Source organism: Polypterus senegalus, chromosome 11, assembly GCF_016835505.1.
Source record: "Polypterus senegalus isolate Bchr_013 chromosome 11, ASM1683550v1, whole genome shotgun sequence".
NCBI lineage: Eukaryota > Metazoa > Chordata > Cladistia > Polypteriformes > Polypteridae > Polypterus > Polypterus senegalus.
In genome coordinates, this window is record NC_053164.1 from 64,965,924 (window position 1) to 64,984,210 (window position 18,287).

General features: G+C 39.2%; 1 protein-coding gene across 8 annotated transcripts in view; it reads right to left on the reverse strand.

Moving 5' to 3' along the window:
* Positions 1 to 18,287, reverse strand: part of LOC120539110 (macrophage mannose receptor 1-like) — a 98,403-nt gene that overhangs the window by 44,280 nt on the left and 35,836 nt on the right. Inside the window, exons 8-9 of one of the 8 annotated variants that reach the window (XM_039768875.1) lie at positions 16,951 to 17,181; positions 12,847 to 13,525 (exon numbers count right to left, since the gene is read on the reverse strand). The exons of 4 other annotated variants lie outside the window; for them this stretch is intronic. In XM_039768875.1, the coding sequence (XP_039624809.1) occupies positions 13,158 to 13,525; positions 16,951 to 17,181 (599 nt within the window). In that variant the 3' untranslated portion in view covers positions 12,847 to 13,157. Of the gene's footprint in view, positions 1 to 12,846; positions 13,526 to 16,771; positions 17,182 to 18,287 lie in introns of those variants that run through there. 3 more of the 8 variants (XM_039768880.1, XM_039768876.1, XM_039768877.1) reach the window with 3 other exon arrangements.

The following is an 18,287-nucleotide window of genomic DNA, read 5'->3' on the forward strand; positions in this document are numbered from 1 at the left end:
TTGGTCCTGGGTGTGGAAAGTGTTGATCACTGACTGCAATTGTTCCTGTTGTAGTTCTGGTTATTCCACCTGGTGACCTGCCTGGCTGGGAAAACTCTTGTTGTAACTGCTTCGGTACTGAATGAACTGTTTCAGTGCTTCTGTCTCATTGGCTGGAGGCATAGGGGCATTCATTTTGAACACTGTCTGCATTGACTGGAATGGAACTAAAATGTGGACATTAATTCCACTACTGTGGAATGTTTTGTTGGGAATAGCCTCAAACACTTTTGCCTATGATGTAGTAGGTAATGGTGAGGATGCTGGTGGCTGATCAAAGCTTAAGGATAGTGATATTTGCATTGAGTCCAATGTGAGTGGTCAGATATGAAGATAATGATGTGGAAAATGTTCCAGGTATAGCAGAGACCTTAGGAACCAGAGTGGCTTCAACTTCTGCTTGAGTTACAACTCTTACATTCCCAGAATTCATCCGCTTCTGGTTTTGATGGTTATAAATATTAGCTAGTTCTTGGTTCCTTGGAAGATAATGTTCAGTGCTTTGTAGGTTAGGTAGCATTGCCTCTTTTATGACTTTAAAATGGGTCCCATCATTCTTACGCAGTAAGAATCACTACTCACTTTCATGGGTTTTGCTTGCAAAAGCTCTACAGCTGGTATGTCCAATTTTGATCGCATGGCATGTTTCTCATTCGTGTAAGGAAGTTTGTTCATCTGACATTGAAACTCTATATAACTCATAATCTCAGATACTGGTGCACTAATGGATGTCAACATGCAGGAGTGGTCATTTATCTGCAATTTCTGCAGACCTGTGGGACCTTGTAAAGTCCAGCCTAAATTAGTATGTATGGCTAATGGTGTGCCCTGTGGTCCCTGTATCACTGGGTGGCTTAGCACAATCAGATGCGGAAAGTCTGAACCAATGAGCAGCAAGGGATAGACCTTATTGATTTCTGGCAATGGAAGGCCCTGTAGGTAGTGGTAACGCTTCTGAAGCTTGGAAATTGGGAAGGAATACTCCGAGAACCCCAGACAGTTTGCAGTGAATGCCTGTGTGATCTTGTATTTCTTATAGGGCTCTGCTTTCACCTGTAAAAGGTCCTGTCTCGCTGTTCTAAGAGTCAGTGTCTCTGCTCTCTGCTCCAACTTAAGACTATGTACAGCTGAAGGCAAGATAATTGTTCTCTCTGAACCATCGTCTAGTATAGCAAAGGCCTCTATGCATTGTCCAGCATTGTGAAGTAGCACTTTTACAATCTTTACCATGACATTATGTAGTCTTGGTTGCTGATCAAAATATATAATTTCTGGCTCAACAACTGTTAGTAATTGTTTCATGCGGTCAATAGTAATGGTCAACAGAGGTTATTGTCTTTAATCCATTTTAAAACCTGATCAGTGCTTAACTTCTTAAACTCTGCACAGCTATTAAGGTAATGTTCTTTACAGTCACAGTATGGACAGTATGGCATAGGATTTGGTTTACCTTTTGTCTGTGTAGAGCATGTTGCTGTTTCAGCTGGTCTTGCTTCAACGCAGTAATGCACTGAGATGGGGTTTTCTTTCTTCTGGATTTAAGACTGTGGTGTTCTTCTGTCTGACTTCATGACCTCACCTTGGTAAAGAAGAACAGCTCGCTCTGAGATTCGTTTTGCTCGTGACTTGGTCTGTAAACAGATGGAGAGATCCTGCAGCGTATAAGTTGTGTCAGCATTTCCGGTCAATATGTGTTATGCAGGACTCCACAAATCCATCTCGAAAACTAGGAGGTAGTTTGCAGAGAAGACGATCGATATGACCCACATTTCAGACCATATCCATTATTTCCTTCAAGTGTTTTCAACATCCCAACAAGTGAGTGGACTGAGAGAGCAAATTCATCAAATGCCTCAGAGTCTCCTATTTTAATAGAAGGTGTATTCATCAGCACTCCAATTTCACTCTGGGCAAGTTGACGAGGCTGTCCATACTTATCCTTTAAAGCCTTAAATGCTGTTGTGTATGGGTTTGTATCATGCATGCATGCGTTGGCTAATTTGTATGCACTTGGTAGTTTAAGCTAGTTCAAGTAACCCTTGATACTTATACTGTTCAGTAAGGTGTGCATGGTTATTAATAAGACTGTCAAGTGCCATCATAAGAAGGTCACTTTCCTTACCACTCCCAAAGAAAGGCTGGGTTGGCTTTGGAATATCATGCGATGAGGCAATTAATAAATCCATCATATTTGCTGCAGGAAAATACACAGATGCTGTACTTGGTGCTGTGTGCACTGGATGATGAAACAGCGAAGATGCGGTGTTCGGCTGCAAATCTGGCTGTTGACAAAAATGTCTCTTACTGTCTGAATCAGTTCTATTTAGTTTGACATCTGGGAAGTAAGCCGCCCCATAAGGGGGTGCATTTGGGTTCAAAGCTGTTGATGCTCCTTTCAGAGGCTGCTGCTGCACCTTGTCACTTAAGGGCATACAGTAGTTTAAATCCTTACTGTCCTTAGGTTCAGTGTATGGCATTCTATGAATAAACTTTGCTGTAGTGGCAGCAGTAATCTGTGATGTGCAATCACCCTGCAGTTTTACACCAGCATCCTTTGAAGGAATATTAGGAGGTGCCACTTGCACATTGGTTATTATTTCACTTGCATTGCAATGGTCAGATTCTGGTGGATAACATACTTCCACCGATCGGTTTTCTATTTCCCATTTTGCGGGGAGTAAGAGCACCTCCATTTGCCAGCTCGCAAAATAAAACAAAATAAAAACAAACACAAAAGCACCAGACATTATGAGATAGACTTATAATTTGCACCTATGTGTTTTCTAAATTCAATCACACCCATATATGCAGGAAGTGAGCGCGAGGGCCTTCGGTGTGTCTGCTGCTGTGCTGAAGTCTCACACAAAACCTGTCGAAAGGGGGTGCGGGGTGCTTCCAAATAAAGCATTGATAATATTGTCAATCCAAGCCCATTATGTCACAATTAATTTTTCCTGGGTTGTGCGAAATCGCAGAAATCGTTAGATGGGGCTTCGGCAAGCAGCATAGAGCAGAGTACAGCAAACAGGAAGAATAAATTCTCCTGTGTGAAGCTGACGCCAGGTCAATGCGTGTGCTCTCTCTATTCTTTATCACAGGTTAGTACATTTGCCATAATTGGAGTGCACATTACAGGCTTTAAAACGGTATAATATCGTCAATGAGATTTTAAACATGTTGATAAAATGATTTGAGTTAGTAAGAGTTTTTTGTATGGATATATATGTTTGCGTGCTAACCTACTAATGCAAATGACTCGCATAGTGGAGGGTGGTAGACGGGGAAAGTTAACCCGAAATAATAAACTGCAGCTCTGAGAGAAAAGGTTTAGAAAAAAGGGCCGCCCTGAAACCCAGCAGAAATTTTCCCCTATAAAACCGAAGAAAAAGCCAAAATGTTTTAACACGAAAACCAAGCGGTCAAAACCAGTTCCCCTAAAAAAATTTCAGCGTAAAAGTAAGCCGGAAACGCTTTTGAAGCCCCCCCCCAGAATTATGTTGAATTGAAACTTAAAAGCCCAAGCTCAGCCCGTGAAAAAAAAAAGCCGGGGGCAGTGGAATTTGGGGAAACAAAGCCCAAATGTCCAGCCAAAAAACATTATACAAAGGAATTTAAAAAAAAGGAAAATTACTTTCCACAACCCAAAAATTTTTTATAAAAAAATATAATACAAAAAAAATTAAATAAAACATAAAACAAAATTAAAACCCACTTTATTTAAAAGAAACATCTATGTGAGTGATTCCCCAAAAAACCAAAGTCTCCCGCATTAAAATTGCCATCATCCAAAAAAATCCAAGAAAGGGCCCCAGGGGTTTTTGGAAATTTTAAATGTAAATAACCGTGTTTTTGTTTCAAGTAAGGGGTTTTAAAGACTGAGACCTGTTTTATGTTTTTGGGGCACAAGATGAACTCTGCTAAGCCCAGGACACAAAAAACCCCTCACTGTGATTAAAAAAGATTGCAGGGGTGGATTAAAGGGTGAGGAAAATAAAGGAGAATGGAAATTCCCGGGGAAAAAAAGAGAGGGGAAGGGCGAGGAGTTTAAAAATAGGAAAAAGAGAAAGTTAACAAAGAGAATAAAAAAGAAGCCTAGTCAGTTTTATAAAAAAGCGCAAAAAATATGGCGGCCCACAACAAAAAAAAGTTGGCCCCTGCCTTACCGCCGGGGGGGGGGGGGGGGGGGGGGGGGGGGGGGGGGGGGGGGGGGGGGGGGGGGGGGGGTTTTTTTTTTTTTTTTTTTTTTTTTTCAAAATTTATTAAAAAATTTAGCTCGTCTTGCAAAACACTCGGAAACCAAGTTACTCGCAAACCGAGGTTCCACTGTATAAGAATTTCAGCGAATACCAAGTGGAGGCAAAGGAAAAACATGCTATTTGTTTAATTAAACCGTGGTATAATCAACAAAAGGAAGTTGATCGAGTGGCATAGCGTGTTGGAGAAACTTGAAAGCTCACGTTCACAAAATCGCACAGTGCCAGAAATAAAAAAGAAGTCACATGTCAAAGTCGCCGTGAAAAGGCGAGTTGTAGCCCACTGTCTGAGTGTCATATGAAAGCTTATTAGGGTACAGAGAAAAAAAAGGCACACAGTGGGGAAAAAGCACGAAATGCCAACTTCAATCTTGAAATTTCCACTTTAGTCATGTAGTTTATTTTGTCATTAAAGTAGAACATCATAAACTTCATCCTAAAATCGTTTAATTAACCAGTTTCTCAAATCACATCGTAATTAAAGTAGCACGTTAAATGCTTTGTTTGTATGTGATCATCTATGTGCTCTATGTGTGTGAATCACTACTTGCTTCTTAAACCGGCTCTCTTCCGGTATAATAAACATATTTTGCTGCATTTCATCTTAAAAATAATATCGTCATCATATGTAAATATGTGCTTTATAAAGTGTCTCAGTTTGTGCAATATTATAACTGTAGTGCAAGTTTACAGTGGGGTGATTGTACTTATAAGTACAAACAGTTCTACAAGGAGCAATTGATTAAGTACGTTTAAAGTTCTTGGGATGAAACTGTTTCTGAACCGTGAGGTCCGTACAGGAAAGACTTTGAAACGTTTTGCCGTGGCTGAGGTAGCGTGTCCTTGAAGCTGTATACCGATAATTCTCTTTCCGATCAGCTGCTGCTGTGATTCACACTCAGATACAGTGATATAAATACTCCGAGTGGTGCAGTGAGAGTAATATGGAAAATGATGATCCGCTGTGGCAACTCCTAACGGGAGCAGCTGAAAGAAGAAGAAGAAGGTGCAGTGAGAGTAGCAACGCTAAAGCAGTTATGGTATTTGGAATACTACGGCTATTCCCTGGACCATTATATTGTTACAAGTTAATTACAATCAGATGCATTACACTAATAAACAATAGGCGGTTAGTTTCAGTGTATTTATAAAGCTGCGTCAGAAAAATAAGGTGTAACCACACAGGAACAGTAGCACTGCTTTGACGCTGGGTGCCGCCAGTCTGCAAAACCGAGTGGAGAACTTGCGTACGACAAGGTATGAGGTACTGTGGAAAAGTGCGTGGCTTTACGCCAAGTGTAGGTTTTTTACATCACGATTTGAACATGGAAAAGTTCTTACGCAACATTTCTGTGCATATGCACCGTTTATACATGAGGCCGCTGGTGAACTGATGACTGGAGATGGTACTAAAGTGAAAATTCTTTACACTATAACGAAATATTTTGGTACTGTATAAATGTAAAATTTGAGATTTCCAATAGTTTATTTTATTGCACTGTATTTTTTCATTGTTTATTAAAATGCTGGGGGAGTGCAGGAGAAGGTCATGGGGGCACTGGGGCGCCAGAGGGGGTGTTTGCTCAGGGCACCAAATAGGCTAGGACAGCCCCTGGTGATAGGGACCTCTAGAAATGCACTAATTCTCAGGGTTTAGCTAACAGAAAGCCAAGTGCATGAGTCACGGTCAGATGTCTGGCGATAGGAGACTGTTGAATTCCAGTTTTTTATATTTAACGTAAAAACATAACAGAAACAACAAACAAACATGCAATGGAAATAACCACTAACCTAATTTTATTATCTGGGATATCTCCCGCATATATCAGGCTCACTCCATCTTTTGGTATTAAAGGTAGTCACACATAAGAAAGGTAACTGTCTTGTGAGTCATGTATAGTTTCTAGCTAAGTAAACTAAGAAAATCTGTCTGTCTGAAAATCTTTAGAGATAGAGTGGGTTAGGGTATCTGTGGCCTTTGGCAAAGCAAATGTTTTATTCTACCATGACTCCATCATTTCTAAGATGACTTGTCCAACAATGAGTTTAGTATGACTGGCATGCCTCAGACATTTCAAACTGGCAAAAAGTGTGTTATTGCGCTGCTCTTCCAGAGGCATTGTTGTATTTATTATGCTATGCATTGAGCTGACGTCTATTCAAGGATTCGGTTTTTGATTATTAAATGAATTGAGAGGGAACCATTAAGTCCATTAAGCTTAAGCCTACAGGTGCCAGTCATAAAATTAGAATATCATGACAAAGTTGATTTATTTCAGTAATTTCATTCAAAAAGTGAAACTTGTATATTAGATTCATTCATTACACGCAGACTGATGTATTTCAAATGTTTATTTCTTTTAATTTTGATGATTATAACTGACAACTAATGAAAGTCCCAAATTCAGTATCTTGTAAAATTAGAATATTATGAAAAGGTTCAATATTGAAGACACCTGGTGCCACACTCTAATCAGCTAAATAACTCAAAACACCTGCAAAAGCCTTTAAATGGTCTCTCAGTCTAGTTCTGTAGGCTACACAATCATGGGGAAGACTGCTGACTTGACAGTAGTCCAAAAGACGACCATTGACACCTTGCATAAGGAGGGCAAGACACAAAAGGTCATTGCTAAAGAGGCTGGCTGTTCACAGAGCTCTGTGTCCAAGCACATTAATAGAGAGGTGAAGGGAAGGACAAGATGTGGTAGAAAAAGTGTACAAGCAATAGTGATAACCGCACCCTGGAGAGGATTGTGAAACAAAACCCATTCAAAACTGTTGGGGAGATTCATAAAGAGTTGACTGCAGCTGGAGTCAGTGCTTCAAGAACCACCACGCACAGACAGTTTACAATACAATACAATACAGTTTATTTTTGTATAGCCCAAAATCACACAGGAAGTGCCGCAATGGGCTTTAACAGGCCCTGCCTTTTGTCAGCCCCCCAGCCTTGACTCTCTGAGAAGACAAGGAAAAACTCCCAATAAAAACCTTGTAGGAAAATGGAAGAAACCTCGGGAAAGGCATTTCAAAGAGAGACCCCTTTCCAGGTAGGTTGGGCGGCAGGGTGTCAAAAGTAGGGGTCAATACAATACAATATACAGAACAGAACAATTCCTTAAGACAGCATAATAATAAAAATTTTAGAAGTACGGTTTAACAGTAGATATGACATAATTAGGTTTGGATATTTTAGAGTCCTGGAGACCTCATCCATCTAGCTGCCTCCATTTGGCCATGCCACGGCTGAAACGCTGTTCGATGAAAGGACCCCTCTTTCCCATGATTCCTGTGATCCTCCATCAGGGATGACTTTACCATAGGCAGGCAAACAACTTGGCAGGTGGGCCGTGGCATCAATGGCCACATTTGGGTACCGAGAAAAGAAACAGAATAGGTGAAGGTTAGTATTCAAATATAATTATCATGTTACTTATGTTATAGTGCTAATAACTAACAACAGAGATGCAGTATGTACAGTTAATCAGCAGCTCTAGTCAGGATATGCTAAACTGAAGTAGTGAGTCTTCAGCCGGGATTTAAAGGCTGAGACTGAAGGGGCATCTCTTATGGAAGCAGGAAGACCATTCCACAGTTTAGGGGCCCTGTAACTAAAAGATTCATTGCAAGACATGGGTTTCAGCTGTCGCATTCCTTGTGTCAAGCCACTCTTGAACAAGAGACAGCGTCAGAAGCGTCTCAACTGGACTGTTGCTGAGTGGTCCAAAGTTATGTTCTCTGATGAAAGTAAATTTTGCATTTCCTTTGGAAATCAAAGTCCCAGAGTCTGGAGGAAGAGAGGAGAGGCACAGAATCCACGTTGCTTGAGGTCCAGTGTAAAGTTTCCACCATCAGTGATGGTTTGGGGTGCCATGTCATCTGCTGGTGTTGGTCCATTGTGTTTTCTGAGGTCCAAGGTTAACGCAGCCGTCTACCAGGAAGTTTTAGAGCACTTCATGCTTCCTGCTGCTGACGAACTTTATGGAGATGCAGATTTCATTTTCCAACAGGACCTGGCACCTGCACAAAGTGCTAAAACTACCAGTACCTGGTTTAAGGACCATGGTATCCCTGTTCTTCATTGGCCAGCAAACTCACCTGACCTTAACCCCATAGAAAATCTATGGGGTGTTTGTGAAGAGGAAGATGCAATACGCCAGACCTAACAATTCAGAAGAGCTGAAGGCCACTATCAGAGCAACATTGGCTCTCATAACACCTGAGCAGTGCCACCGACTGATTGACTCCATGCTACGCCGCATTGCTGCAGTCATCCAGGCCAAAGGAGCCCCAACTAAATATTGAGTGCTGTACATGCTCATACTTTTCATGTTCATACCTTTCAGTTGGCCAGCGTTTCTAAAAATCCTTTTTTTGCATTGGTCTTAATTGATATTCTAATTTTCCGAGATACTGAATTTGGGACTTTCATTAGTTGTCTGTTATTATCATCAAAATTAATAGAAATAAACATTTGAAATACATCAGTCTGTGTGTAATGAATGAATCTAATATACAAGTTTCACTTTTTGAATGGAATTACTGAAATAAATCAACTTTGTCATGATATTCTAATTTTATGACCGGCACCTGTATTTTGGTTAGTTTTGGGAATATAACAGTAGTTACTTAACAAAAAAATCAGTAACAGAATTTTTGTCCTTTATGAAAAAAATGTGAGACTGATAAAGACTACTTAAAGCTATTGAAAAATAAATGAATATAATTTATTTGGTAACACTTTAGTTTAGGTTCTGCAAAAATGCATCTATTACACATTTACTCTTATGTCACAAGACCTTAACAAAGGCTTCTACTGTAGATCCAGTAGATAGATAGACAGATACTTTATTAATCCCAAGGGGAAATTCACATACTCCAGCAGCGGCATAGTTGTAAAAAACAATATTAAATTAAAGAGTGATAAAAATGCAGGTAAAACAGAAAATAACTTTGTATAATGTTAATGTTTAACCCCCCAGGTGGAAATGAAGAGTCGCATAGTGTGGGGGAGGAACAATCTCCTCAGTTTGTCAGTGGAGCAGGACAGTGCGCTGAAGCTGCTCCTTTGTCTGGAGATGATACTGTTCAGTGGATGCAGTGGATTCTCCATGATTGACAGGAGCCTGCTCAGTGCCCGTTGCTCTGCCACGGATGTCAAACTGTCCAGCTCCATGCCTACAATAGAGCTTGCCTTCCTCACCAGTTTTTCCAGGTGTGAGGCATCCTTCTTCTTTATGCTGCCTCCCCAGCACACCACCGCATAGAAGAGGGCACTCGCCACAACCTTCTAATAGAACATCTGCAGTATGTTATTGCTGATGTTGAAGGACGCCAGTCTTCTAAGGAAGTATAGTCAGCTCTGTCCTCTCTTGCACAGAGCATCAGTATTGGCAGTCCAGCCCAATTTATCATCCAGCTGAGCTCCCAGGTATTTATAGGTCTGTACCCTCTGCATTCAGTCGCCTCTGATAATCACGGAGTCCAGGAGGGGTTTGAGTCTCCTAAAATCCACCCCCAGCTCCTTGGTTTTGCTGGTGTTCAGTTGTAGGTGGTTTGAGTCACACCATTTAACAAAGTCCTTGATTAGTTTCCTATACTCCTCATCCTGCCCACTCCTGATGCAGCCCACGATAGCAGTTTCGGCAGCGAACGTTTGCACGTGGCAGGATTCCGAGTTGTATTGGAAGTCCGATGTATATAGGCTGAACAGGACCGGAGAAAGTACAGTCCCCTGCGACATTCCTGTGTTGCTGACCACATTGTCAGACCTGCAGTTCCCGAGACACACATACTGAGTGGATCTGTAAGATGGTCCACGAACCATGCCAACAAGTATGAATCTACTCCCATCTCTGTCAGCTTGTCCCTAAGGAGCAGAGGTTGGATGGTGTTAAAGGCGTTAGAAAAGTCCAGAAACATAATTCTTACAGCACCACTGCCACTGTCCAAGTGGGAGAGGGATCAGTGTAGCATATAGATGATCCCATCCTCTGCTCCCACCTTCTCCTGGTATGAGAAACTGCAGAGGGTCGAGGGCGTGGCGGACCTGTGGCGTCAAGTGGTGAAGCAGCAGCCGCTCCATGGTCTTCATCCCATGTAACGTCAGAGCGACAGGCCACAAGTCATTCAGCTCACTAGGACGTGATACCTTTGGGACTGGGGTGATGCAAGATGTTTTCGAAAGCCTTGGGACTCTCCCCTGTTCTAGGCTCAGGTTGAAGATGCACTGTAGAGGACTCCCCAGCTCCAGTGTACAGGCCTTCAGCAGTCGTGGCGATACTCCATCTGGACCCACTACTTTGCTGGCACGAAGTCTCCTCAACTCTCTACTTACCTGGGCTTCTGTAATTGTGGGTGGGGATGTCTCTCCTATGCTGATATCAGCAGAAGGATGGGTGGAGGGTGCAATACTCTAAGGTGAGAGTAGGTTAGGGTAGTCAAACCTGTTAAAGAAGTTGTTCATTTGGTTTGCTCTCTCCACGTTTCTCTCGATGGTGACACCCCGTTATGAGCTGCAGCCAGTGATGATCTTCATCCCATCCCACACTTCCTTCATGCTGTTATTCTACAACTTCTGTTCCAGCTTTCTCCTGTACTGCTCCTTCGCCACCCTGAGCTGGACTCGGAGTTCCTTCTGCACGCGCTTGAGGTCATGCTGATCACCGCCTTTAAAAGCCCTTTTCTTCTGGTTCAAAAGGCCGTTGATGTCACTTGTAATCCATGGCTTGTTGTTAGCATAGCAGTGTACTGTTCTTACTGGAACTACAATGTCCATACAGATGTTGATGTAGTTAGTAGTGCAGTCAACAACCTCGTCAATGTTCTCACTACGTGAGCCCTGCAGGATATCCCAGTCCGTAGTTCCAAAGCAGTTTCTCAGAGTCTGCTCTGCCTCAGGGGACCAGTTTCTGTATGAGCATGTGGTTGTATGTAGCTCCCTCACTCTTGGTTTGTAGTGAGGCTGAAGCAGAACCAGATTATGATCTGCTTTCCCAAGCGCAGGCAGTGGGGTGGCGCTGTATGCGTCTTTAACGTTTGCATACAGTAGGTCAATAGTCCTATTTCCCCAGGTGTTACAATCCACATACTGGGAGAAGGCAGGTAATGTTTTGTCTAGCGTCACATGGTTAAAGTCTCCAGCGATTAGCACAAGTGATAAAAACAAGCGCCACAGGGTGATGTCACCCGCTATCTCCACATCTGCCCGAGGAGAGATGTAAACAATAACAACAATGACGTGTCCAAACTCTCTGGGCAAGTAATAGGGATGCAGACTTATGGCCAATAGTTCGATGTCCCTGCAGCAAGTGGAGATTTTGACTTTTACATGTCCAGAGTTACACCACCTTGTATTTACATAGAGAGCAAGTCCTTCTCCTTTCTGTTTCCCACAGGTATTTGCATCTCTGTCCGCTCTAACTGTGCTAAACCCGGGTAACTCCACGTTAACATCTGGAATGTTAGTTGTTAGCCACGTTTTGCAAAAACACAACAAACTGCATTCTCTGTAGGTACTGACATTTTTCACCAGCACGGCCAGTTCATCGATCTTATTTGGTAGTGAGTTCACATTTCCCAGGAACACAGAAGGCACCGAAGGCTTGAAACGCCACTTTCTCGCAAGTTGCTTCGCTTTTAGCTTAGCTCCGGCTCTGCTGCCACGATACTGCCTTCTTATCTTGTCAGGTAAATAGGGAACCACACCAGTGTGGGCATTTGTTCTCAGCGCTTGAAGTTGACTACTTGAATAGACGAGTCTCGGCGTGTAAAAATCCATGTCCAAGTAGTAAAAAGTGTCCAGGGAACGAGTCCATATAAAAGAAAGTGATAGGAGTGATCAGTAAAATAGAGAAAAAAGGTAGAAAAATAAAGTCGTACACGGACCTGCTGGAAAGGCTGCCACTTGCGGTGGCACCTGAGTCTCTTGGTCTTTATAACATTTATAAAACATTAGTAGGTCGGTTATTCATCTCTGTGCAGTATGGCATATTGACATGATAATAAAATTACTTGGTCATATGAAGGATTCACAGGTCTTTTGCTAAATACGTAATATCAAGAGAAATGTGTCTCAGTTAAACCACCTCAGACCACTCCAAAGTGACATTTTGTTAGGAGGTCACATTGCAGACCTGAATAAACACTTTACTGATGCTTTGTAAGTGTTATGAAGACCAAACGTACTTTATGTTAAGGTAATGTTACATAATAGTAAATGAGTATTAGATGTGTTTTTGCAATACCTAAACTAAAGAGTTAGCATTTATTCTAAACTACTACCCTGAAATCAGGTTTAAGACTGTTTAAAAATGTTATCATGTTTTTTCACCAAGAACATGACATTAAATTGTGACATCAAGATTTTAATGAATCAACATAAAAAATGAAGTTTTGCTTACTTCTCATGGAATGTAAACATGAGACAGATAGTATCAATGAAAGATAAGTTTTATTAAAGATAAAAATTAACATTTAGATAAAGAATGCATAAAGTACATAATATTGATTAAACACACAGCATAGCTACACATTTTAGCTTGATATTTTTGAAAGCCTCAAAATATGATAAAACGATTCCACATTTTTAAGTTTAAATTAAAAACACTAGAACATTTGCAAATGAAAATATCATATTTGCAAAAAAAATATCCCTTCATTCATTTTCCAATCCTGGTTTCTAGTCTGATCCTAGCTGAACAGTGTAAGATAGAAGTTAATGTTGGGCACACACTTCGACATGCCCACACTCTGAACAGAACAACAACATGAAACCCGAATCAGGAACAGTCAGGCACTACTTTAAGAAGTACAGCAATGACTAAAAGCTAATTATGTAAAAGTAAATGCAACTAGCAGATTTTAATTTATGTTAAAAGGAGATTTACAAAAGAAGGAGTGACTGTCTGAACAAGAAACATCAATCCAAGTGAAATTCGTTTTTGAAATGGTGGCACAATGATGTGAGTTAGAGAGGTTTAAGTGGTTACCATTGGCCCAGTTCTCATAACTCAAGGGTCTCTCATCCACCCAAAACCAGAATCCAAACAGGCGGCTCTGTCTCAGCCCCAGCCATACGGTTGATAAATTTGTGGTCTGTAAGAGTGCGGCTAATGCTTCCTGCTCCGTCTGTGATGTGATGCTGATGAGACTAGAGCCCATCTTTATGCAGTAGTCCAGGGCTTCTTCCCAAGTTGAATTTTTATTAACAAAGGTCACATTCATGACATCTATGAGAAAAGCATAAGAGAAAATATCAAGTAACATAAATTGAAAAATCAAGTTCTGATTGGCATTATTCTGTTTTACTTCTGAATGTGATATTAAAATGTTCTGATTTGTGGCTAATTAACCATATTTATTTATTTTCCTTGAATAAACTTTAGATGAACAAGTGTATGGATTCTAATTGGTTTAATTCATTTGGCTCATGTTCATCTTTAAAATAATTTTTTTTGGGCCTCAGGTAAATATGAGGGATATTAAAAGAATAACGCAAAGCAGAATCAACACAAAAAAATAAAACACAAGCCAAACTAGATGGCAAACATCCTTTAGAAGAGAACTTCTTGGTGATTCACAAACACAGACTCGGTCACTGCCAGCTGCACGCTCCCTCTCTACTACTAAAGGTTTTGATGTGTTCACCTCCTCACTTTCAGCTTAAAGAACATTAAACAACGAGAGACCCTTAAGAGGTTACATAACAGAAGATCAATACCAAAGTAGCCGTTTGATCCTGCCTTTTGTTGATTTTCTCAGCTATTCTTGCATCCTTCCCAGATACAGTGCATATTTACTTGTCTGTTGCAGGAACAGAGCAGCTTGACTGTCTTTAAAAGCCCTGACCAGTCCTACCATACGACTTCTTTACTGATGGAAGGTTTCTCACTGATTTTGAGCCCTCACATTTGATACTGACACTGCTGACCCATTGAAGATTTTACCTTGGGTCAGGCCATCTTAAATCCAAAGTGTAAAATGTGACGTATATATTGTCATTTTATAAGCATTTTATATGGTCATTGTATAAGTAAACTACAAAAATGTGATCAAAACATTTTCTTTACATGTTTATTTTACTTTCATATAATATTTACACACCACCTTTTTTTAAATGTTTATAATTTGTTTTATCTTAAACAACACAGCTTGTTTCTAATCTTTTGATTTTTTCCTAAAATAATGATTAATTTAAAAGCTTTAAAAATGATCTGTGGTAAGACAAATGAATGGCTTAATAAAATAAATAATAATCCTAGATTTGAGTACGCCCAACCATACTAGATCTCCTTCACATTTGAATGAACCTGTTTATAATAATAATTACCACAAAGCCATTAATTAGGACAGTTTTAATATTAATCTGTTTTTTTGAAATTGCTTGTTTGTTAATAAAATCTTATCTTAAAATCTTCTTTACCATATTATTTTAACTCACTGTCTGGTTGTTAAATGATACTTGTAATCCTGCTTTCTTTTAATGCTGTAAGATTCATCCATATAATTGGGTGATCTTTACAGGCATATTTTAAAGAACTCGAGAAAGTATGTTCAAATATAATTTATTTTTCTCAAGGTAACAGAATAATTTTCTCAAGTAATTGCAATGTCAACAGCTTTCTTTTTTTATTGTTTTCTCAAGATACTGTAGCTGAATGTTTTTCTGAAGGTCTGAAGGTAACAGAATGTTTCCCAAGCTATATAGCTTAACATGTAGCTTATTGGATACCACAAAATGACTGGATTGCAGATCTCTAAAGATCATGTATATAAAGTAAAATCATGTTTGGTCCTAAAGGGTGTTCTGCAAAGGAGACACAGGAGACCCTAGAGAAGGAGACCACGATACATTTGGCACATTTACTGCTATGATAAACTTACAATGGGGGGATTTTGTATTTGCTAAAAATGAATCAGATCTTGGTGTCAATAGTCAACTAACAGGGCTGTCACTCAACTTAAAATAGTCCACATGACCCCCTAGTCGTTCATAAACCAAGGATAGGCACAGTGGCAAGTAATAAAGAACAACCAGGTTCAAAGTTCCAAATATGTAAAGTGCATGTTTATTAAAATGGAGTCCACACAAGAAAGTGCAATGCAGATCAAATAAAGTACATAAATAATCCATTATTAAAATCAGTGCTATTGTGGAGGTTAAACATAAAATTAACAATAAATACTTTAAAATGCCCAATTTCAAAGATCCCAAGGCAACGAGTTAAGCTTCTCCACAAGTTCCTCACATCTCTCTCACTATGGCCATCTTCTCCCAGCTGCCATCCTGCCAGACTGTATTTTAGTAACTGTTGATCTGCCTGAGGTTATCCAGCAGAATATTCCTACCACATCAGCTCTGCTGAGAAACAGGCAGTGGTGGTGTGACACAGTCTATACTGGTCTACCAGAACATATTATGAGCCAGCAGGAAAGAGAGAAAGGAAGATGTGTAGCTCTATATGAATGTAAACAGCCTTCTGCTCTCTGAAAACAGAATGTAACTGAAGAGTAAATAACACGAAAATTAACAATATTTTACTAAAAAATGCTGGATTGTTTCAGACTTGCTCTACACCTCCACAACATTATTTTTGTGATTTGGAGATGCAACTAAATTTTACACATACAGACTACAATTGGCACCAAACAGGAAAGAGTTAAACAAAACAAGACTGAATAGATTTAGAAGTTAGCACACAATGCTGAGGCTGAGTTTCCTCTCTAGTGATAATTCTTAGGTTAATTTCTTCAAGTATTTCCTTCTATACAGCAGATGATCAAAACGTTTGAAGATACTTGTAGTGTAGGTATTGGTAATTGAGACCTGAAAGTAGGCTGCTGTTGATACTATACATGTTTAATAGGTACATTCAACATTTAATTGTAATTTTGTGAGCTCTTTGCAATGACTTGTTACGATGCATACATTTAATAATGCAATATAAAATAAGATTGAATTATTAATTTAGAAGTTCTGAGGTAAGTAAGACATAAGCTTAAAGGTAAGGTAGTAATTATTACTGATTCTAGCGCCCGTGAGGTGTGATGTGTAGAATGTTGCTAGCTCATGCAACCAAGAATTTCACTGTCAATATTAATTCTCTGAGCATATGTATAACCAACATAATTTATTTTGATGGCAACTAAACTTTCCTGAACTTGAATTTAAAAAATGGAAGAGAAGGGGAAGAGATATTGATATTATAGAAATAATGTTATAATTATTATTTTGAAAGTATAATTTCCTGTGTTTATCCTTTGTAAATCCTTTGGAAAAAAGCGAAAATGATTTTCAATAACCCTTTATTTATAAACCACTGTAGTTTGAAACCATCTGATATATTAGTACCTTTTTAATCACTGGCATAATAATTCTTTCTCAATGTTTTTTTAATTTATTACATTTGAAAATGAATTATGAAAATGCTTATTTTCATATTATTCTCTTAAATATGACAACATTCAGGGTCAGTGAGTAATGTAATATGGTACACTATATACTCCCAATAGATACATTATATCAATATCAGGAATGCACAATGAAAGACAAATTTTACTTTTGTGTATTTATCTCAATATCGCTTGTTAATCAATATAAAATGATGTGTGCAAAACAACATTTTAACTTTATGAAGTAAACAGAGAACCTTACTCTGGAAGCAAAAGAAGGAATAATTGGATTTGCAGTCCTTGTTGCTCCATTGCCCATCTGTATTCATCGTCATACAAGTTCTACCATCAGACCACTTCCTTACCTTCTCATTTTCAGTCTCATTTCTTATACTGACCAGGTCTGTGTAGTTCACTCGACAGTAATTCTGAGCTTTGCTCCAGGTCATATTCTCATTTATCCAGAAGTATGTGCGACTAATGTTGATAGATTCTGTTAAAACAAAGTGTACGTTGTAAAGAATTCAGTTTCTGGTTGTGGTAGTCTACTTCATATCTAATGTTTATTCTAATGTTTATTTATTATGACTTTGAAATAGTATTAAATGGGAAAAATGCATTAAAGACGCTACTTGAAGATATTAACCTTTTATGTTTACATGTGAAAGCTGACTTTAGTCAATAGAAAAAGTCTACATAATTATTATTAAGATGATTGTAATGATAATACTTCTCAAACTGACAGTGAGAGGTATCATCCAAGCTAAAAAACCTTGATTTGCTTAACATTAACGTGGAACTTGGGGAAACCAAGAAGAGAATCCAGCAATAAAATTTATTCTGATTTTGCAAATAACCATACACACATAACTATAATGATAGATTACAGAAAAACATTAAATAATAACAATTTTTGCACCATTTCATGGAAGTGTTACGTTATGTTTTAATACTAAATCTTTAGACCAGTTTTAAAGAATTGAGGCAAAAAAGCATTGTTCATATTTGCTGAAAGATCGTGATGAATTATAAGGGCCAGTGTATTTAAAAGCTCTGCTGTGTATTATGTGTCAGAAAAAAATCTTAGAGATCTACACAGTGTGAACACCAGCAATGTATGGCAATAGGACATTTGGTATGCAATGCACGTGCCTAAATCTTACACTAGAAGGTTACTCCATTCCAACTCTTAAAGCAAACATGGACTTGCGCACTCTGAATGTGTGCGCATGTTTATAGTATAAAAGATGTCAAATCAGAAAATGGAAGAAAAGAAGAGTAAAGGTCTAAGTTGAATGTGATCAAAGTCACGTGCTCCCTCAAATTGATAATTACAAGAGCCGGTGGTCATGGCTAGATTTTTACATTGGCTATTTATACATTGGCTAATTTGGGCTACAGTCCAGGACCCTACTGTTAACAGAAGCCTTGGATATAATTAATATTAATAAATAAGTAATCAAGATGTATGAAGAATATTTGCTCTTTGTGTTTCATGAAAATATTTTCTGACTTGCTGAAGTCCACTTCAAGCTCCTTGCCATTATCGTTTACATAAGAGGTCAGCTAGCCACACACACACACACCATCATCCCCAGG